The sequence below is a fragment of the Microcaecilia unicolor genome, chromosome 2, assembly GCF_901765095.1.
Source record: "Microcaecilia unicolor chromosome 2, aMicUni1.1, whole genome shotgun sequence".
In the NCBI taxonomy this organism is placed as follows: domain Eukaryota; kingdom Metazoa; phylum Chordata; class Amphibia; order Gymnophiona; family Siphonopidae; genus Microcaecilia; species Microcaecilia unicolor.
In genome coordinates this window covers 252,442,583-252,465,784 of record NC_044032.1, presented here as the reverse complement: position 1 = coordinate 252,465,784, position 23,202 = coordinate 252,442,583, and the positions used below count along the sequence as shown (strand labels likewise).

General features: G+C 42.2%; 1 protein-coding gene across 3 annotated transcripts in view; it reads left to right on the top strand.

The window, feature by feature from the left end:
• CXXC1 (CXXC finger protein 1) overlaps positions 1–23,202 on the top strand; it is a 79,993-nt gene that overhangs the window by 48,502 nt on the left and 8,289 nt on the right. For all 3 annotated transcript variants that reach the window (XM_030193915.1, XM_030193913.1, XM_030193912.1), the window contains 3 exons: positions 103–199; positions 1,440–1,592; positions 1,718–1,879. In XM_030193915.1, coding sequence (XP_030049775.1) covers positions 103–199; positions 1,440–1,592; positions 1,718–1,864 — 397 coding nt within the window. In that variant the 3' untranslated portion in view covers positions 1,865–1,879. The remainder of the gene's footprint in view (positions 1–102; positions 200–1,439; positions 1,593–1,717; positions 1,880–23,202) is intronic.

Below are 23,202 nucleotides of genomic sequence, written 5' to 3'. Positions count from 1 at the left end.
TTTTTGTTTCTATGTATAGTATACTTATTAGGATGGTATTGTGATTTTAGCAAATAATAACATTTATGAATAGAATAAATTTAATGCCCTTCATTTTTATAGGGCCACCCGGTTATTCTGCGATGTCTACAATCCCCAGAGTAAGACCTACTGCAAGCGATTGCAAGTCCTGTGCCCGGAGCACTCGCGGGACCCCAAGGTGAGAGGAGTGGAAAAGTTTCACTAGCAGGCTCAAGGAGGAAAAGACAGAAGTAGAAGACCCAGAAGTGCTTAGGGGCCATAATTGGAGAAGAATAGGGAGGAAGAGTGATGGAAGCATTCGTAAAGAGAAATAAATGTAATGTTCTAGTTTAGATGCAGGAGAGACAATCAAGGGAAAATTCAGATGGAGTTTAAATGGAAACACGGTATAAATAAAATCAGTTAATTATTATAAGCAAGGGTGGAAGTATATTTAGAAATATTAGGTACCAATCAAAAATATTTTTAACTAGCAAAGGAGAGCGATATTAGTATTAGAGGGGAGTTTTGATACTGTGTAGAGCTCATCTCATCTGGGGATCTACATCTTATATTTCAACGTCCTAATATTCAATTAATTTGGTCACAGTTTGGGAAAAGATAAACTCTGTTATACCAGTAGAAACCCCTAAGCAAATAACATACAGTATTATCATGCTACATTCCTCAAACCCATCTTACAATTCCTTGAATGCTATTCCAAATTATTTAACATCATGTTGGCTATAGCAACTCACCTAATTATTCTTCATTAGAAGGATGGTGGTCTTATCTATGTTCCATTAGAAAATATGAATTAGCAAGTTCTTTACATAACCACAATTTTTCTCAAACTCGAAAGACTTGATACCCTCTAGAAAATTTCTGTAGTAATAATGATATATAGGTCCTGACTATAGCTATTTCTATATAAAGCTCATCTGTACTATTATATATAAATACAGTGTCATGTAATTCATTCCATACCTATTTGTTTTTCCCTTAACAAAATGGTGTTGTTTACATAATTGTTATTGTATGCTATTGAAAACATCTTGTATACTTCTGATAAAAATTTTAGTAAAAAGAATCATTAAAAAAATATTTTTAACTTCTAGAGAAGCTGTTTTTTTCCATAACATTTTTCTTCCTTTTTTTGTTGGTAATCTGCTTATTGTGGTCTTGCTAAAATTAGTTTTCTTTATTTTTAAGTTTTTGGATTTTTTTTGTCACAAATTTTAGGCATTTAGGTTTACCTAGTACCTGGGAGGTTTACATCCATGCACTACTATATGTATCAGTTGTTCATCAGCTGGCCTTTATAAAATGCTCAGTTTTCATGAGCACTCTGAGAAACTTATCTAATGTGGACGGTTGCTGCTTTGTCATGCAGTTTTCCCAAGATAAAACTCCGGCATGGCTTATTCCCCTGCTTTTAGGTGCCAGCGGATGAAGTTTGTGGCTGCCCTCTAGTGAAAGACGTTTTTGAGTTGACAGGCGAGTTCTGCCGCGTGTCCAAACGGAAGTGCAACCGCCACTACTGCTGGGAGAAGCTTCGCCGAGCCGAGGTGGACCTGGAGCGCGTCCGAGTGGTATGCAGATTTTAAATTCAGTGTTATCCTAAGCGGACTAGTCATTTATCTCTGAGTGCATCCCCTGCTGCCAAGTCACTTATCTGTTTGTGTGCATCCCTTTCTGATGTCTGTGTTCTCTGCAGTGGTACAAGCTGGATGAGCTGTTTGAGCAGGAACGGAATGTACGCATGGCTATGACGAACCGAGCTGGGCTTCTGGCGCTAATGCTGCATCAGACTATCCAGCATGATCCTGTCACCACTGATCTACGCTCACACATGGATCGCTGAGAGCAGGGATCATGGGTAAATATCAGTCTCTTTCTGCATCTCTAAACTCCATTTAGCATGTTCCTCTCGCTGTAAGGAAATTCAGCAATCGGCAGCAAAACACATCTGAACGTATGTTTAAGTTCTTTCAAGCGGGCATCCTCCTCTTTCCCATGTTTCTTTCCTTTGTCTTCCTTTTACAGTGATTGCTTTATGGGGTTGTCTCTATGGATGGTGCTGTATCAGTGTATTATTGGAAGCCAAGTAGAATGGATTCTTAGTAATCTCAGAGGAGCAGCATTTATAGTTTATTAAAAATTTGCTAGACCGCTGTAGCTGCCAAGACAAACAGAGCGGTGTACAGATTAAAAATACCCTTAGGAAAAGGAAAGGAACTCCAAACTGAATGAGAGAGGATTATCAAGAATCCTGTCTCCCACTTCTTGAAGACCACGAGCCTTGCCCAGTATCTAGTTAGTGGACAGCTGGGACCTGAATACAGGCACAGTCACAGTCAAATAGCTCCAGGAGTCTGATCTTTAACCTTATTTGTAGAATGCCATATGATAGACAGATCCTGAATAGCACTCCTGCTGAAAATCTGGTAGTACTGCAAGGTTGCTGCGAGAGGTCACTGCAGCCATTTTGTTGCAGTAGCCACTAGGGGCAGGAGCAAGTGGGTTTTGCTTCTGCCCCTAGTGGACCACTAGGAATCCCAGGTAGGCCCGGGGGTTGGGATTTTACTTTCCTTGGCAGAGGGAAGCGGATTGGAAGGGGGTGAAGTTCTGGGGGTGGGGGGTAATCAGAAGGGCCGACTACTTAAAGTTATGCATGTTCCAGGTGATATTCAGCACGGACCCACATAGCTAATCAGGTGACTTCAGGACAGCTTCAAAGCTGACCTAAATTCACCTGGTTAGTTATTCAGGTGCCAGCTCTGCATATTGCTGGCACCCACGTAACTGCTGGCTCCTTCCCCTTCTTCATATCGCCCCACATCTGCCCACTTTAAATGTGGCCGGTCAAAGCCGATATTCAGTGGCATTGCTGGTTAAGCACTGGTGAATATTGGTGGTTGGGCAGTCCCAAGTCTCTCCTGCCCACGTAAATATTAGTATGAGCCCTTTTTAGTGGCCATTTGTTTAGCCAGGAGAATATCCGAATTGCAGACTTGTAGAGAGCCTTACTTGCCCTTTTCAGCCTACTCTTTACATTAGAACAGTACTATCCTTCTTAAGGTGGTTTTCCCCTTGCATCTAAGTCAGGTGATTGTGCTTCCAGTTTTGTGGGAGTCGGACAAGTCAAGTCTCTGAACTCTTCATAAGTTGTATTTATACAGAGCCTCGTTGCGTTATTTGCAGGTTACAAATTCTTTTCGTAAGTCAGATAAGCTATTTGTATTATTTCATGAGTCACCCACAGGTGAAGCAGCCTCAAAATCTACCACTGCCCATTGAATTAACGAGGTCATAGGAGCAGCTTATCGCTTCAATTAGAAAGATGTTCCAGCAGATCTCGGAGCACACTCAGTTTTATGAGCAGAAGCTCGCGTGGTCATCCCTGAGGATAACTGGAGAGTAGCCACTTGTCATCGCTGCATTCTTTTCTGAAGAATTAACAAGATTGATGTTTAGGCCAGAGGAGATGCTGCCTTTGGATGTCTGTATTGCAGAATCCCTTGTCTTCCTCTCGCCCAGTAGGATAAAGCTTTAGTACATCTCATGAGTCTGGACTGGTCTAGCAGAATGATAAGGAAGGAGAAGTTTATCATTACCTGATAATTTCCTTTCATTGAGTTCTGCTAAATCAGTCCTGGACCCACCTGGAAAGATGGCAGAGTTTGGCTAGTCTTTAGCTTCAGGTTTCCCTTTCCTTTTCCTTATACATAGTTTTCTTTAATGTTCTGGGGTCTGCAGAGGGCTTCTTGGGTTGCAGGCTTAAAACCCACTGTTTTGTCTCACCCACAAATTATTCTTCTGATGCACAAAGCCTTTTACCTCAGGAACGGTTGAATGGCAGGGGCCATAAAATCACTCCCATGCTCAAAGAAGGAGCTGCTCAGGGCCATGAAGCCTAGACTAAGTTCAGAAGAATTTCTGAAGGATGTTGTGTTTCCGGACAGATTCTTTGGACCCTGATAAGCCCCGGCCTTCTAGGACTCAGGCAAGGCTCTAAGGCTCGGACAGAGCCAGGGCCTTCTTTTAAAACTGCCCCCTACAAAAAGCGAGCCTCCCACAGCTCCAAAAACAAGTCTGCCGCTGCTGAACCTCCATGCCCGTGGACCGTGGCTCACGCCCCAAGACCCCCCCCCCAGAGGTAGTAAAAAAAACAAAACAAAAATAAAGCCTCAGATTACATATCAGAAGCTTTCAAATAAAAAAAGTAAACATTTTAAAAAACACATAAGCAGTAATAAACCTCACAAGTTTTCTATTGTTTTCAATAGCGTCCGCGAATAAACCTCACAAGTTTACTTTTGTTTTCACAGTAGTGTCTACGAATGTTGGGTCACACAACATTGCAGCAAGCTCCGCCCACTGGCTACAGCTCACAGAATGGGCTAGATAGGCCCATGCCATCTCCAGTAATAAAACCTCCTTGTTTTATACTTTCTGGCAGCTGTCCTCCTGGCTCAACCTCTCCTGTGTCACTTCCTCTTTGGGTGAGACTATGGGGCTTAAGGTGGTTTTGACTTTGTGAGGGAGTATTTTTAAGGATAAGGGGCAGCGTCCTTATAGATTCCCTCATATACTCTCCCCCTCAGCTCAGCCATACCTAGTTGAGCACCTGCCATGTCAGGGTCCACCTCCCGAGACAAAAAAAATCAACATTGGCATGCTCCTGGCCTGCCTAGTGCCGCATCTGGAGGCTGAGGAACCAACTCATGATGCATGCATTTGAGTCTTTGTGGTGAGCCATCTTGAGGAGTTCATGGTTTGTGACAAGCAAGAAGTGTTGTCCCAGCAGATAATACTGGAATGTCTCCAAGGCCCACTTGACAGCTAGTGCTTCCTTCTCAATCACGGCATAGTTCCTATCCCTAGGAAACAGCTTACAGCTGGGTGTTCTTTGCCATCCATATCTTGGGCCAAGATGGCCCCAAGCCTGACCTCTGATGTATCTGTCTGAACCACAAAGGGCCGGTTGAAGTCTGGGCTGACCAGTACTGGCTTTGAACAGATGTCCTCCTTCAGGGTCTGGAATGGAGTATCCAGTTCTGACATCCTTTGTACATTCTCTGGGGCTGTGTTCTGCAGGAGGCGGGTTAGTGGTTCTGCCTTCTCAGCAATCCCTGGGGCAAATTGTCCAAGAAGCCCTAAGAAGGCTCACACCTGCATATTGGTCTGGGGTACTGGCACCTGGGTGATTGTAAGCTCCTTTGAGCAGGGACTGTCCTTCCTTGTTAAAATTGTACAGCACTGCGTGACCCTGGTAGCGCTCTAGAAATGTTAAGTAGTAGTAGTAGTAGTGATCACTTCTACATTCCAGATATGTGGTCTCACTTTTCCTTTCCCAACTGAGTACCTCAGGTATTGGGCCCCTTGCCCTGCCGGGAAGCACTTTTTTTAGAATTTGCTGTCAACCCAGCAGTCCGTAAACTATCCAGTACTACTTCTACCTAGATGAGATGGATCCTCCAGTTCTTACTGTAGATGACAATGTCGTCTAAGTAGGCAGCTGTGTAGTCACTATGCGGCTTAAATGGGCACTCAACAAGGTGTTGAAAAGTAGCTGGAGCTCCATGAAGGCCAAAAGATCGCTGCCTCCTTCTGGGTCTGTTTAACCCAACTCTGGCCCTGCCTTTTATACTTCCTGGCAGCAGTCCGCCTTGCTCCTCCCCTTCCATGTCACTTTTTCTTTGGGTGGGACTGTGGGACTTAAGGTGGTTCTGATTCTGTGAGGGAATATTTTTATTTATTTATTTTTTGTTTGTTGCATTTGTATTCCACATTTTCCCATTTTTAAGGGAAAAGGGCAGTGTCCTATAGACTTTCTCAAAAGGATATTTCCTTGTTTTATTGCTCAGGTGCTCTCAGCACTGAGGATTTCCAAGGACAAATCAATGGAGAGCACAGCAGAGGAGGACCTGTTGCTAGAAGGGATTTAACAAGCCATCAAAGGCCTTCCCCGTCCACAGGGCTATCAAGAAGATGATAGCAGTAGAATGAATGTGTGACTCAAGGTAGTGAGATCTATGGTAGACTGTATCTGATGTCCTATGGCAGAGAAGAGTTTTATGCCTTCCAAAGATGATCATGCTAGTGCCAGAGGTAACCATGATTGTTCCATTGGAAGGTGGTGCAGCCCAGAAAAATCCACAGGAGCAGGCCTTTGGAGTTTTAGCTTTCAACTGTGCAGGTCATTGCGCTTGGAGAAACCTCGCTGCATCTCCAAGAGTTCCCCATAAGCCTCCGTTTCCAGCCTTTCAGGCCCCTCTATGCACCCTCTCCTCCCATGTTATAACAGAGCCGACCCTTAGCCAGGAACCTACTATGTTGAGAACGGCTTGTTCACCTTGGCCAATACCTCCTGGCTTCCTAAAAGCTACCTCTAGTTCCTTGGAAATGAGCTAATGCCTTGGGGCAATCCTCCAGGTACCTTTTCGATTCTCTCAAATTCTCCACGAATTTGTTGAGGCCCTCTTCAAACAGCAGCTTCCCTTTAAAGGGAAGCTCGCTCCATGTCGCATCTCCCAACCAGATTTGCAACCAAAAAAAAAATGTTGTGTCTCCATCAATAGTGCCATGCTTTTGGCTGTGTTTCCCAGAATTGTTTCTGATGGGCAGAGCAGTTACCCTGAGGAAACATTGGAGGTTCAGCAAGAGTTTTAGGAGCAAATCATTTGGAGATGAGTACGGCCTAGTTGGTGGACAGTCTATATGATCTCATATGAATTTCAAGCAAAAGCAGAGGTTTTGGGGTTTTTTTCATTTTTATACAGTATATAAATAGGTAAAATGACATTCAGCTCAAGATAAGGGCAATGGGCATAACACAAAGAAAGTATAGTTGAACTTCAATCTGATTACAGAATGGTTTGTTTGTTTCTAAGAAATGCATGGGTTTAAAAAAAAAAAAAAGCAATTCACATAAAATCCAGAAAGTGAATATATCATTAATGGAATTCCTCCAGAATATAAAATAAAATAGTTTTAAAAACTTTGGAAAGTGGTCCTAGCCCATCAGTATTACTGATATTTCATCAAAGAGGGCATTAAAGAGCTAATTAACGGCGTTTTCAAGTTTCCTAGACCATTTCCAACTCTGAATAAGTATTGGAAAGGTCAGATAGCAGAGCCACCAGAACTTCTTTTAAATTCTTTCAGTACCCTTAGTTGTGTGCTATCAGGCCCTATCAATTTGTCTAATTTTAGTGTAGCTAGCTCCTCACAAGCACATCTTTTGATAAATGTTCCATCCGTCGTCATAGTCACATTTTGGAAGCACATGAGTGTTTCAGAGACAAACACTTAATCGTAGCTTTCTCCAGAGAAAAGAACCTTAAAGAAAGAATAGTGCCATCAGCACTACCTGCCCTCTTATGTACACCAAGCCAGGATCCTTTTTTAGAGCATAAGAGATGCAGTTCTTGCACCATCTGCAGATATGCTTGAAAAGTACAAGACGTCATACATCCTCAAACAAAAAAGACTTTTCATTTGTGTCACACGTGATTGCAGTACTTCTCAAGTTATTTATATCATCCAATGTCCATGTCCCCTCCTTTATGTAGGTGAAACTAAATGAATGATTAAGACATGGATAATTGAGCATCGAAGCTATATTAACAGAAATATTGAGTCTGCTCCTTTAGTCATTCATTGCAATGAATTTGACTGTTCTGTAGTTGATCTGAAGTTTTTTGTGTTTAAGATTCTTAAATACAATCCGAGCAGCGGTAACATTGACAACTATTACATGAAGAGCAGAGATCGATTTTCAATTTAGGCACTGTCAGTCCAGGACGTTTGAATCAAGAGAGAGTTATAGATCTCTCCTTTAGTATTTTTCCATTTTTTTAAACTGGAAGTGCGAGGCATATTTATCTATCCAATATATTGTTAACACATGGGACCTTCTGTTAATATGTGGTTTTGTTTTTGTTTTTCACTTTTCAACACAACTATTGGACACCAAATGGCACTATAACATTTTTTCTTTTGATTTTATTCATACACATTAATTTGTATCATAGTAAATCACATTACACATGCATATATCCCCTTTTTTCGTTTTCTTCTTCCTCATTTTTAGGACCATCATTCATTAACTGTATTTATCCATTTTTACTACACCTGCCTCCCAATCCTGCAGTTGTCTAAGTGTGAGCACTTCTTCAACAAAGCTTTAGCACTTGTTGCTTTTTTTTTTAGTTATTGTCATTCTGTTTTGTTTTATTGCGTGAGTCCTTTTCCCGTCAAATTATCTTTTTACATACAGTGCTCATCTGTGCCACTTCATTTTTTTTAGCCATCTTTTTGGAGCTTTTTATATTTTGACCTTTAGGGGCGTTTTTCACCAGTGTTCATCTGTTATCATTCATGCCATCGTTTACAGCATCCATTGCTCTTGTATCCAGATAAGCATTCATCGTTCTTTTTATATATTTTTATACATATCTTTCATATATTTCCATGTACTTGTATAGTAGTTTTTAGTCCAAATGGCATTCAGCAGTCAAAATGAGTCAAGCACAGGCTATATTGCCATACTAATCCCGCATGTGCATGTTTTCTGTTGTTCCCTTGCTTAAGCCATTGAGGGCTAGGAGTGTACCTGTAGATGACTTTCATGTAAGTACTCGCTATTTTTATATGCACTTCCTGAAATAGGATTGTTGTGTTTTGTTTTGTTCAATTGACTTGCTGCTTTTCTTCTTGGCTTGTAGCGGCTCATATTTGTTACGTGCCACTGTTCCCCTTCGTGTGCCACTGGTTTAGTTTAGTGCAGTATACATTTTTTTTTATTAACATCTCACCAGTATTTTATATAACTCGTTTGGCAGCTCCAATACTGTGCATCCCCATAAGGCAGTGGTTCCCAAACCTGGTCCTGGAGGCACCCCAGCCAGACAGGTTTTCAGGATATCCACAATGAATATTCATGAGAGAGATTTGCATGCACTGCTTCCACTGCATGCAAATCTCTCTCATGCATATTCATTGTGGATATCCTGAAAACCTGTCTGGCTGGGGTGCCTCCAGGACCAGGGTTGGGAACCACTTCCATAAGATCTTTTTAAAGAACACCATATTTGTTCCACGACAGCAATACCTTTTTTTTTTTTTTTTTTTTTAATATTTCACCTTCAGTCTCACGGTTCAGATATGTATTTTTTGTTTATACACATCGCTGGTGTTGGTTATCCCTCACTCGTTTATGTTTTAAACGGACGTTGTGAGAGCATTTTGCTTTTATGTCTATGTATGTTGTTTGGGGTATATTTATTAACCCCATGTTGACAGTCATATTCTACTCATCACACACTCATTCTTTTTAACAGGTATTTTATTTTGTTTTTGGAAGAGTTCTGTTTGACTCGAGTCATAGCAGATTGGCATATCATTTACCTTTTTCATTTTCACACACACTTTTTCAGTTTGTATTCACAGTCTCATGTTTGCATTAATGGTTTTTCTTACATATTTCACACTCAATTATATATTCTCATTAGCCATTGTTATGTGTTCCATTGAAGTATGAGTTGATGCTCCATTGTTCAAGAGGCAACCTAGGTTAGATATTTCATCTCTCTGAATTGGTTTTTAAGTATATAGAGCACATAAGCACCGCCACGCTGGGAAAAGACCCAAGGTCCATCAAGCCCAGCACTCCGTCTCCGACAGCGGCCAATCCAGGCCCCAAGAACCTGGCACAACGTTATTTATCTAACTTTATATTAAATATTTTTATTGTTGGTTTTTACAGTTTTTAGTTATTAAGGAAGGGAAAGGGAATGGGACTTGATATACTGCCTTTCTGTGGTTTTTGCAACTACATTCAAAGCAGTTTACATAGTATATACAGGTGCTTATTTGTACCTGAGGCAATGGAGGGCTAAGTGACTTGCCCAGGGTCACAAGGAGCTGCAGTGGGAGCCTACTGAACTAACCACTAGGCTAATCCTAGTTCAGGAGACCTCTTACCTTACTTACACTGCAGACTTTCCTCAGGCTGCCCCCACCATTGGTCCAACTCCAGGCAGCCTCTAGGCTTCTTCTCCACATTGGTTATATATTTATATTTTTTATATCTTTTTGTATGGACAGATGGTTCTTGTGCATTTCTTTTAATTTGTAATTAACAATTCATGTATTTTTAATTTCTGTTCATAATTTTAACTTTGTATAGATGGTAATATTTTACTTTATTGTTTTCACACCCCTGAAGAAGGCTCTTATGAGTCAAAACACAGTCCCGTGTCGTGTCCTAGCTGATTTCAATAAAAATTGCTTTTGAGATCTTACCAGTACATGAGTGTCCAGTGTTGGAAGACTCAATGTCTCTACTTCCTTACTGACCGTGTGCATATCATAGGGGCTTCTTTCATTCTTCTACTTCAGTGGCTTTCCTTTATGTTTCAGCTGCATTGCTGCCACATGTGTGGGCGGGGGTGGAGGTGCACAGCACTCCTTGCTGGCTCTGCGGGGAGCTGAAGCTCTCACCTGTGCCAGTTTCTGAGGCAACTCCAATGGATGGGCAGGCCCAGGTAGCTTCACCTGAGGGAGCAATGGCAGCAGGCACTTTGGTGGTAACTGCCATTTGTCCTGGCAGTTGGATATCTTACCTCAGCTATCACCAGAGAGCTCTTTCCCAGGTCTTGCGTTGGCAGGGAATAAACACCTTGTTGGAGGGATTGGTTTTCCGCCTGATTTTATTTGGGCTCTGTATAGGGCCTGCCAGTCCAGGGGGGAGTAGCTAAAAGGTAAAAAGAAAGATGTTGGCTTTCATAAACTACAATCAATTGCAGAAAGAAGAAAACAAGCAAAAATATCTGAAAAAGCTAAGAGAAGTTGGTAAAGTAATCAGACAAGCAGAGATACAAATGGAAGAAAAAAATAGTTGATGCAGTAAATTAGGGGACAAAACTTTTTTTTTTTAAGATATGCTAGTGATAGAGGAAAAGTGGCAAATGTGATAGGGAGAAATATGTAGAAGCTGACGAGAATAAAGGAGAAATTGGATCTTGTCTGCTAATTTTGACCCTCCAGACCAGTCAAGATGTTTGGGTTATGCATGCTGCCTACCAGCAAATGGAGACTGAGAACAGCTGACTCTGAGAATTGTATAAAGAACACTGTGCAGCCAGTGTTTCCATAACAAAGCAGATGAAACGGGACTAACCCCGCCGCATTGCCACATGCCCAGTATCACTTACTCTCTTCCTCTTTTATTTATTTATTTTTAATGTTGTGGTTTGAATTATGAACAACCATTACCAACAAGTAGAAAGAACTGAAAAAAACAGTAGCAGATAGCTGAAAACACCTAGATCTCCTTCCAAAATCAGCTGTACGGCGTATGCACCAACAGTCCCAAACCACTGCTTCCAACATCGCCTCTCCCATGACCTGCCCGTGGCCCTCCAAAGCGAACACCCCCTTTGCAGTTACACACTAGAGCACAGACGCCAAGTTATAGAATAGCGCCTAAGTATTGGGTGTCTAACTGCCATTTGACCCCTGCTTTGGCACTTAACTTTTGTAGGCACCTAACTTTAGGCAGCCTGTATAGAATTAGGGGACATCTGTGCCACTATCTGTTTTCATCCTTTTTCCCTGAGCCACAGAGTCACTTTTCATATGTTTATAGGGATACATAGTGGTATCATTAATGCCAACATGGATGAGCAACATTGGATGGTGGTCAGTGACTTGGATGAGTCTTGGCAAGCTGTCTGTAACATCTCTGATCTGTGTACCAGCTAGATAGTACACTTCCCAGGACATTGTACCTGGTTAACAGTATACAATTTAGACATTTTTAAAAAATCCCCTTTTTCAAGGAAATCAGGCAGAGTATTTGATGTAAAATCAAAACATTCAGAAAAATTACTTCCATTTGCAGTATGTTCCTCTTAGGACAGTAGAGGTTTCTGAGGCTGTTATAAAGCTCCAAAATTCTAACTTTGTTAGTCCAGCTAGCTGACACCTTAGAAGTGTTGTAATTTCAGAGTATAATTAGTCTGTCTTTGAACTAGAGGTGAAAGAAAAGGTCCTAGAGCAAGCTAATGGTGTCTGGATTTCCCTGGACAATTTTTCCCATGGATCATATTTTCTCATGGATAATTCTCCAGACATATTTTTCCAAAGTTGCCACAGTTAGTGTGTATTTCCTTTTGTCACTAACATACCTTAAAAAAAAATCATGTCCCACATTTGACTGTATTAGCTATTTTCCTTTCATTTGTAACTTTTTGCTTTGTGGCCACCAGCTTCTCCGGATACTGTTTTTTATTTTATTATTTCTTCAGACCATTGTTGACAAATGGATATTTGACCTCCTACCATCATAAGGGGAGACTGAGAACTCTTGAGTGACTTTAGCTTATTCAGTATTTCTCAGTCCCTCAGTAGAGGTAGATGAGTGACTGTACAGTCCTCAGTTTTGATCTTCTGGGTGCACCAATTTGGCCTCGCCAAAACAAGAAAAGGAAAATTGAGATTAATGCCAAAGGAAACAGTTTTTGCTCTACTCACAGATTAAAAAAGAAAAGAGAAAGCAAAACCAGTGCAGTTTGCTGTCTTGGAGTCTGTCAGAGCTTGGTTCCTAGCCCTGGTGGTGCACACTCCGTGTCTATGGTTCTCAAACCCTCCCCCCCCCCCCCCTTACATGCTATCAGGGATAGCACTGTGCTTCAGCCCCCTCCCTCCACTATCTTCAGAGGGGTTCCTTGAGAGCCCCAAGGAAGAAAGGAAGTAGCTGCTTTTAAAACGCTATACTCCCAGACCTGCGTTCAGAGGCTTTCCTGTGAGGGTCTCCAAGTAAATGCTTGAGGCACCATTCAGCTCCTTCTTGGTGCTTCTCAGGAGCTCGGTTGACACTCACTGGCCGATGCACAAAATCCTCGTAAAAAAAAACTGTGTGCATTTAGGTCCTCAGGGTCTCAAACACTCTGAAAATTCTCGGAGTCACCTTTGATCGAAATCTCACACACTTGAAAACCATGTGAAGAATACAACAAAGAAAATGTTCCATTCCATGTGGAAACTCAAAAGAGTAAAACCCTTCTTCCCAAGAACCATTTTTCGAATCCTGGTACAGTCAATGGTACTAAGTCACCTGGACTACTGCAATGCACTTTACGCTGGCTGCAATGAACAGATCATCAAGAAACTTCAAACCGCACAAAATACTGCAGCCAGACTCATATTTGGAAAAGCAAAATACGAAAGTGCAAAACTCCTAAGAGAGAGACTACATTGGCTTCCACTTAAAGAGTGCATCACATTCAAGATCTGCACGATAGTTCATAAAATCATTTACGGAGACGCCCCATCATATAAGACAGACCTCGTGAACCTCCCACCTAGAAATGCTAAAAGATCTGCCTGCACTTTTCTTAATCTACACTTCCACAGCTGCAAAGGACTAAAATACAGACTATCACATGCGTCCAGCTTTTCCTACATGGGCACACAATTGTGGAATGCACTACCAAATCACATAAGGATTATTAACGAACTAACTTTCGCAAATCCTTGAAAACATATCTCTTCAACAAAGCCTACAACGAGAATCCTTAAGCATCTACCACACACTACCACTCCTCCCTTATTCTGACTCTCTTCCTACTATAACTGATTGATTAGAACGTCTTGACATCCTTTATACCTTTGTAACACCAATTGTATTTTGCACCCTGAAATGGCGATGCCATAACAGGTCTCTGTAAGCCACATTGAGCCTGCAAATAGGTGGGGAAAATGTGGGATACAAATGCAATAAAATAAATAAATAAATACTGCGTTTGAAATAGCGAGCAATGCTCAAAGGAAATCTCATACAAATGAGCTGCTTGCAATTACAGCAAGCAGCTTGGTAAGGGAAGCACCCAGCGCATGCGTAGGACAGTCACTATTAGGAGAGAGATGCAAAATAAGACCAAAAGTATTCTGTATCGCTCCATGGTGCGACCTCACCTTGAGTATTGTGTTCACCTCAGGTTGCCGTATCTCAAAAAAGATTTAGTGGATATAGAAAAGGTTCAAAGAACAGTGACCAAAATGATAGATGGTATGGAACTGCTCCCATATGAGGAAAGGCTAAAGAGGTTAGGGCTCTTCAGCTTGGAAAAGAGATGGCTGAGGGGGGCGGGGGGATATGATTGAGGTCTACAAAATTCTGAGTGGTATAGAATGGGTGGAGGTGAACTGATATTTCACTCATTCAAAAAGTACAAAGACCAGGGGTCACTCAATGAAATTGCATGAAAATACTTTTAAAACAAATAGAAGGAAATATTTTTTTTCACTCAAAGTATAGTTAGCTCTGGAACTCATTTCTGGAGGATGTGGTAACAGTTGGTTAGCATATCTGAATTTTAAAAATGGTTGGACAAATTCCTGGAGGAAAAGTCCATAGTCGTTATTGAGATGGACATGGGGGAAGCCACTGCTTGCCCTGGGACTGGTAGCACGGAATGTTTGGTAATAATTGGGTTTCTGCCAGGTGCTTGTGACCTGGATTGGCCACTGCTGGGAGCAGGATGCTGGGCTAGATGGACCAGTTTCTCCCTTGTATGGTAGGGAAGCCCCTCTCAGCACATCCCAGGATGCACTGGGCCAGGCAGGGCACTGCCATTATGGAGGCGGTGCTGAAAGGAGGAGGGAGTACTACTCCCTCCTCCGTCATCTGAAGGTACGGGGAGAGGGTCAGGTTCTTCTGCTGGGAGGGGGTTGGAATGGTCTGGTCAGGGGCGCTAGATCACCAGGGCCTCTGTCCGTGGGAGGGTTGAGGGGGGGGGGGGGTCTGGAAGTCCACCGGACCTCCAGTCTGCATCAGTATGTTTGACAGACATGGGCTGCTTTTTTTTTTTTTTTTTTTTTTAAACAGCCCAGACCTGTCAAACAACTTCTTTTGGAGGATTGTGCCTTGGGTGCATGCCCAGGCACAGTCCTCCATCAGAGGTACCCCTATGATCATATAGCTAATAGCGCACGTGAATTTGCATGCTATTAGCTTTGATCATAAGGATGTTATTGTCCCATGCTGTTCCGGCGCTAATTTTAGAGCGCTATTCGGAACAGCGCAGGTTTTTTGATAATCTGGTCCACAGACATCTATTCTGGTATTACCTGTTCAAGTTGACTGTTTTCAGCATTACGGAAACAGCAGTTGAGGCACAGGGTTGGAGCAGGAAGACAGATTCAGGGAACCTTCTCACTCTTTCTTGTGCAAACTGGAGCATTCAGATGCAGACACAGAGGTTATCTGATTTCACACTGTTTTTTCTACAGCTGTAAACAGCTTCTCATTGTTCTTTTGGATTTTATAAGGCTTGTTAATGCAGGGGCCATGTCTGGCAACAGCTTCAAAGCTGTTTCAGAAGGTATTGTTCCCGGAAATAAATAGTATGGCTTAGCTTTCCCTGGGGCTGTTTGTGCCTTGGTCTAGCTGATGTCTGGCACTTTTTATTTTGCTGGTGCCTTTTCTTTGATTCACTGTTATATTGTGCAGAGAGTTTTTTTTTTCTTCCTCCTGGTAAAGGGCCACTAAAACAGACATCATGTTATGAGAATCAGGTGATCAACATTCAGAGTTTCTATCTATTCACTTATTTATGATATTTATATCCCACATTAAAAATGAATTAGGTTAAAATCTGGGAGCATTTTTTTCCTGTGCCTATATCAAAAGAAAAAGATGGCATGTGAGAACTTCCTCCTTTTATTTTGTGGATTACAGTGGTATATTATAAAAATGCACTTTACTTTTTTATTACTACTTTTTCGGAGAAGTATTGAATAATTAGGGAAGGGCTTCCTTCATGCAGAAGTTTTGTCCAGCTTTAGTAGAAAATAAATCTGTTCCCTCAGGTTGCTTGCTACGTGAATACAAGAACATAAGAGTAGCCATACTGGGTGAAACCAATGGTCCATCTAACCCAATATCCTGTTTTCCAGACAGTGGCCAAGCTAGGTGACAAGTACCTGGCAGAAACCCAAATCGTGGCAACACTCTAGACTACAAATCTCAGGGAAGCAGTCGCTTCCCGTGTCTGCATCAATAGCAGACTATGGACTTTTCCTCCAGGAATTTGTCCAAACCTTTTCTTTAAGCCCACATCCTCTGGCAAAAAGAGTTCCAGAGCTTAACTATTTGTTGAGTGAAAAAAATATTTCCTCCTATTTGTTTTAAAAGTATTTCCATATAACTTCCTCGAGTGTGCCCTAGTCTTTGTACTTTTGGAATGAGTAAAAAATCGATTTACTTCTACTTGTCCTACATCACTCACGATTTTGTAGACCTCAATCATATCTCCTCTCGTCCGTCTATTTTTCCAAGCTGAAGTGCCCTAACCTCTTTAGCCTTTCCTCATACGAGAGGAGTTCCATCCCCTTTATCATTTTGGTCGCTCTTCTTTGAATCTTTTCTAATTCCGCTACATCTTCTTTTGAGATACGGCGACCAGAACTGAACGCAATACTCAAGGTGCAGACGTACCATGGAGCAATACAAAGGCACTATAGTATTTTCAGTCTTATTCACCGTCCCTTTCCTAATAATTCCTAGCATTCTGTTTGCTACTTTGGCCACCACTACACACTAAACAGAAGATTTCAGTGTATTTTCTACAACAACACCCGGATCTTTCCAATGTGCATCACCTTGCATTTGTCCACATTAAATTTCATCTGCCATTTGGACGCCCAGTCTTCCTAAGGTCTTCCTGCAATATTTCTCAGTCTGCACATGTTTTAACAACCTTGAATAGTGTTGTATCATCTGCATATTTAATCACCTCACTCGTTCTGATTTCCATATCACTAATAAATAATTTAAATAGCACCGGTCCCAGTACAGATCCCTGCGGCACTCCACTGTTCACCCTCCTCCATTGAGAGAAATTACCATTTAACCCTACTTTCTGTTTTCTATCCAATAACCAATTCCTAATCCACACCAGAACCTTGCCTTCTATCCCATGACTCTTTAATTTTCCCAGGAGTCTCTCATGAGGAACTTTATCAAAAGCTTTCTGAAAATCTAGATACCGTACATCAACCGGCTCACCTTTATGCACATGTTTATTCACACCTTCAAAGAAATGAAGCAAATTGGTGAGACAAGACTTTCCTTGGCTGAACCCATTCTGACTCTGTCCCATTGAACCATGTTTGTTTACGTGTTCTGTAATTTTATTCTTTATAATAGCTTCCACAATTTTGCCTGGCACCGATGTCAGGCTTACCAGTCTATAATTTCCTGGATCACCCCTAGAACTCTTTTTAAAAATCGGTATCACATTGGCCACCTCCAGTCTCAGGTACTACGCATGATTTTAAAGACAGGTTACATATTACTAACAGCAGCTCATCAATTTCATGCTTCAGTTCTTTGAGTACCCTTGGATGTATGCCATCCATTCCAGGTGATTTACTACTCTTTACTTTGTCAGTTTGGCTCAGTACATCTTCCAGATTCACCAAGATTTATTTCAGTTCCTCGGCATCATCACCCTTGAAAACTATTTCCAGTACAGGCAGATCTCTTACATCTTCTGTAAAGACAGAAGCAAAGAATTCATTCAGTTTCTCCACTATGGCATGGTCTTCCCTGAGTGCCCCTTTGCTCATTCGTGATCTAACGGTCTCACAGGCTTTCTGCTTCTGATGTACCTAAAAAAGTTGTTACTGTGAGTTTTAGCCTCTGCAGCAAGTTTCTCTTCATATTCTTTTTTAGCCTTCTTTATTAATGCTTTGCATCTGACTTGCCAGTGCTTATTTTCTTCATTTGGTTCCTTTTTCTAGTCTTTGAAGGACAATCTTTTGACTGTAATGGCCTCTCTTACTTCACCTTTTAACCATGCTGGCTGTTTTCTTTTCTTTCTACCTTTACAAATGCGTGGAAAGCATCTGGACTGGGCTTCCAAGATGGTATTTTTGAGTAACATCCATGCCTGGTTTACAGGCATATTTTCAAAGCACTTAGCCTTCCAAAGTTCCATAGGTTTCTATGGAACTTTGGAAGGCTAAGTGCTTTGAAAATATGCACATTAGTGTCCTAATCTTTGCAGCCGAGCCTTTCAATTGTTTTTTTTTAACCATTTTCCTCATTTTATTATAGTTATCCTTTCGAAAATTAAATGCAGCAACAGTAGATTTCCTTTGCAGGTTCATCCCAGATAGTAGCTCAAACTTGATCATATTATGTTCACTGTTTCCCAGGAGACCCAACACCACCACCTCTCGCACTATGCCCTGCACGCCACCAAGGACCAGATCCAAAATGGCTCCCCCTCTTGTCGGTTCCTGGACCAGCTGCTCCAAGAATCAGTCATTTATTACATCTAGAAGTTTTATCTCCCTGGCACTCCCTGATGTAATATTTATCTAGTCAATATCGGGGTAATTGAAATCACCCATTATTATAGCGTTGCGCAATTTACCTGCTTTCCTGATCTCTGTAACCATTTTTTTCATCCATCTGTTCGTTCTGTCCCAGCAAATGGTAGTACAGCCCTACAAGAATACTCCTTCCCTTCACACATGGAAATTGTATCCATAATGATTCCATGCTGCTTTCTGTGTCATGTGGAATGTTTATTTTATTTGACTCAATTCCCTCTTTAACATATAGTGCAACCCTCACCCCCACCCCTCCAATTTAATCTTCTCTATCTGCGATACAATTTGTACCCTGTTAATACAGTATCCCATTGATTGTTCTCTTTCTACCAAGTCTCTGAGGTGCCTATTATATCTACCTCATCATTTAGTGCTATATATTCTAATTCTCCCATCTTATTTTTTAGGCTTCTAGCATTTGTATACAGGCACTACAAATTGTGTGTTTTTTTTTCCTTTGATCTACAAGCTGCTTAGAAGTTGAAGGGGGATCATGTGCATCCTTTATCATGCTCTCTCATTAAGGACCCCTGGCTTACTTTCAGCATTGTTGAAACCTCTGTACTGGGATTCCCTAAATGTCCTGTTTCAATAGTATCCTTCAAGGATACTCTACACTGAACCATTCGCTCCTGGGTGACTGTGGGCTCCCCCCCCCCCCCCCCACCCCATTCTAGTTTAAAAGCTGCTCTATCTCCTTTTTAAAAGTTAGTGTCAGCATCCTGGTTCCATCCTGGTTAAGGTGGAGGCCATCCTTTTGAAAGAGTCTCCCCCTTTCGCAGAATGTCACTCAGTTCCTAACAAATCTAAATCCCTCCTCCCTGCACCATTGTCTCAACCACACATTGAGACTTCGGAGCTCTGCCTGCCTTTTGGGTCCTGCACATGGAATGGGGAGCATCTCTGAAAATGCTACCCTGGAGGATCTGGAATTCAGCTTTCTACCTAAGAGCCTAAATTTGGCTTCTAGAACCTCCCTCCCATATTTTCCTATGTCATTGGTACCCACATGTATCAAGACAGCCGGCTCCTCCCCAGCACTATCAAAAGATCCTGTCTAGGTGACGCGTGAGGTCTGCCACCTTCGCACCAGGCAGGCAAGTGACCAGGCGATCCTCACGTCCACCAGCCACTCAGCTACCTACATGCCTAATGATCGAATCACCAACTACAACAGCTGTGCTAACTCCACCTGGGCAGAAGTTCTTGGAGACATATCCTTGGTGCAAGAGGATAATGCATCCCCTAGTGGTCAGGTCTCCCATTTTACTGCTCAGTTGTTAAGTGTTATGATCAAGTGAGAAATGACAAATGATTAAAATACTGAGATCTAAAAGCAGAGAGCAAGAATTGTTTTATATTTTTTTATTGTATCATTTTAATGCTGTGCAGCCTTGGAGAGCCTTCCCTTGAACTACCAGAGACAACAAATCTCATCCTTTATTAAAGCCCAGTCAGGAAAAGTGATCTTCTTGGTCCCACCCCTTCACTGTTTCATCCACAAAACAATATGACCTCATTGGATACCTACAACGGCATTCAATGTGATTGCTCTGCTCCCCGTCATGTGCTTTGTGGCCCCTCCTACTTAGTGTTCCATCTTCGACCTGTACAAATTGGAATCTGAAGTTCTGTATAATTGTATTGTAATATATAATCATTCCCTCACCGCCTCTATACTTAACACCTCCTTTTTTTGCTGGTTGTAGTTTGTCTAAAATGCAACATATCAGATCTTCAAATGGATGCTTCATTAAAATGCAGTGTTCAAAAGAGGTTCTCTCCTATTCATTCTATTGATGTTTGACCTGTGTTCTAGCATTTTAACAGTTTTGGAAATCATATCAGGAAATTTTAATTGCATTAAGCTGGAAATTTGATCCTTACTTATATCTTCATACTTATTCTGATGTTCATCAGCTTCTTAACTTGATATCCTGCTGTGGACCTTGACTTTAGGGTTAAAACAGCTTATAAATACTTAGGATAACATTTCATCAAGATTGAATAGTAACACATGTCCCAAGCTTCTCCTGAGTAGTCTGAACTTTACTCTCTAATCCTTAAATCTTATACGACATGCTAGACAGAAACTAAAGTGATATGTGCAGAAACTTCCTTTGCACCTGATGTGGATGCCAAAGAGGTAGCCAGAACAACTGCGGGGACCTTGGCAGGTGTTGAGGCAGCTGAGTCCAGGTTCCTAAAAATATTACCATTTCCACCACAGTGGTCCCTTCCTTAGCCTTAATCCATTACAAGCCTCTGCTACAATGACATCAGCCTCTGTGGTCTCATTACCAGCACAATCTGCTGAACAAAACAAAGCCATCCATAAAACCAATCAGTGTCTTCTGAAGGGAAAACCCCATGTGTTTGCTTATATGTTTCTGCATTGTACAGCCTTGAGTATTCCCCTCCCCTGTCCCCAAAGGCAATGTTGTGCACAAAGAAAAAAAATTTACAAAACACACAAACTGACCCAAAATCGCACAATAGTTAGATGGGGTAAATCCCTTTGGCACCAAACCACTAGGCACCCATCTAGGACAGTAAAATTTGGAGTATAACGTAGCTCCAGCACATAAGAAAGCCTTCCCTGTTCCCCTCACCTCCCCCCTACTTGCTTCTAGCCTGGGCTAAAGCTTAAACAAACCTGAGCAGTGTTTGGGCCCTGTCTGTGCTCAAGCACTGCTGAATCAAATCCCTCCTCTGACAATCTGTCTCAGGAGGGTGGGGAAATGGCAGTGCTTGAGTATGGGCCTTTGCCTACACGGTCTGCTCCGTTTTATTTATTTATTTATTTTGTTTATTTGTTACATTTGTATCCCACATTTTCCCACCTATTTGTAGGCTCAGTGTGGCTTACATAGGACCGTAGTGGCATTCGCCAGTTCTGGAATAACAAATACAGGTGTTATTGTAGTAGAATAGGTTCATGTAAGGTAGATAAATTAGGGAACTTAGGGAGGAAGAGGGGAGTTGGGGTGTGTCCATCAGGGGCGTAGCCAGACAGCAGATTTTGAGTGGGCCTAGCCAAGAAGTGGGTGGGCACCAAATGTTCTCTCCCCCACCCCCACATCAAAAAAATATCTCAGCTGGTGGGAAAATGCTTCTCTCCAGTCTCCACCTTGGTAGTCTGCAGCAGGCATGCACTGAAAACTGAGCATGCAACGGTGCCAGTATTGTGGAGAGCAGCATTTTCATGACCATGTGCTACTGTTGGATGGGCCTGAGCCCTAAGTGGGTGGGCCCATCTGTGGCTACGCCACTGGTGTCCATTACGATTTTTGGTTTTGTTGTGTTGCAGGTGCTCAGGTTTTTATGTTGGGTCGGTGTAATATGCCTTTCTGAACAGGTTTGTTTTCAGTTCTTTCCGTAAATTTAGGTGGTTGTATGTTGTTTTTACTATTTTTGGCAGTGCATTCCATAGTTGTGCGCTTAAATAGGAAAAGCTGGATGCATACGTTGATTTGTAGTAGTGAAGATTTAGTATGTTCGTGCTGATCTTGTTGCGTTTCTGGTTGACAGGTCTTTGAGGTCTGTCATGTATCTTGGGTTTTCTGTAAGATCAGGGCTGATCAGGAGAAAGTAGGGCAATGTCAGCAGCAAGGAAGCAGGAGGGAAAGGGGGTAGGGTAGGGAATATGAAACGCTGGCAAGCTTGGTGTGGGAAGGTGCAGAAGGGAAAGGGTGATGCTGGCCACTTGGGGGTTGCTGAACCACGGTGTAGAGGAGCTTGAGCAGCCCTAGGAGTATTTGATACCCCTGGGGTGGCTATGGCCTCAGTTATATCCAAGAGACATTAAAATCCCTTTCAGGGAGTGTGGAAATCCAAGATGACCGACTATTTTCTTTAACTTTTCTGTTTGGACAAGCTTAAGAGTGGGACAGTAAGGGAAACCTTACCTGGTACCTCTGCTTTGGTGCAGACTTCAATTTTGCGCTATGCCGTGATTCCCCAGCTGGGGATTGGAGGTGTCCTTGTTGCTTCTCTGGCGCAGGGAGAGCCAGCGTTGCTTGAAGGCTTGTCGCTCATCCCGCCTCCAACCCCTGGTGAGCATCTCACTAACCCCACTGGGGGTGATTGGAGCGCAAGGTGCAGCAGTGTGGTGTCCTTTAAACAGTCGGACTCACGACGGGGTCTAGATCTGCCCCCCCCCCCCCCCCCATGGAGGATATGGGAGAGGAAAAGGAGCCAGAGGAACTGCTCCCACTGGAAGCAGCTGGCGGTCTTAGGTCCGTTGCAGGAGGTATGGTGAGGGAACTGGGATCGACCAAGGCAGTGGAAGAGCCAGCCAGATTACCCTTACTTCTATTCGGAGGGCAATAACTTCACTAACCAAAATTGTGAGAAACAGGCTGAACAAAGTGAAGCATGCGTTGAAGAGTGTAACATCAAGAGTTGTCAAAGTTGAAACATCATCTGACGACAATAGTGGTAAAATGAAGGGTTTGGAGGAAGATGTTAGTCTCTCAGCAGGGCAAATGAAATTGATTAAATGCTGGGAGGCTATCCAGTTTAAGTTGGAACAACTAGAAAATATCATGGGAGCTTGTAATCTTAGCTTTCTGAATTTCCCTAAACTTCAGATATTATCAGCTAGAGAACTGTTTAAAAAGTGTATGTTAGAGATCTTGAACTTGCCCGTGAAGTCACTTCCTTCTATAAATAAGATCTGTTATCTCCCTAAGAAGAGACAGCCATTGGGAACAACTAGAGTGGATTTAAAATGCTGGATTGAAAGCTGTTCCCCTATAATTTAAATGTGTCCGAGTTTTTGGATAC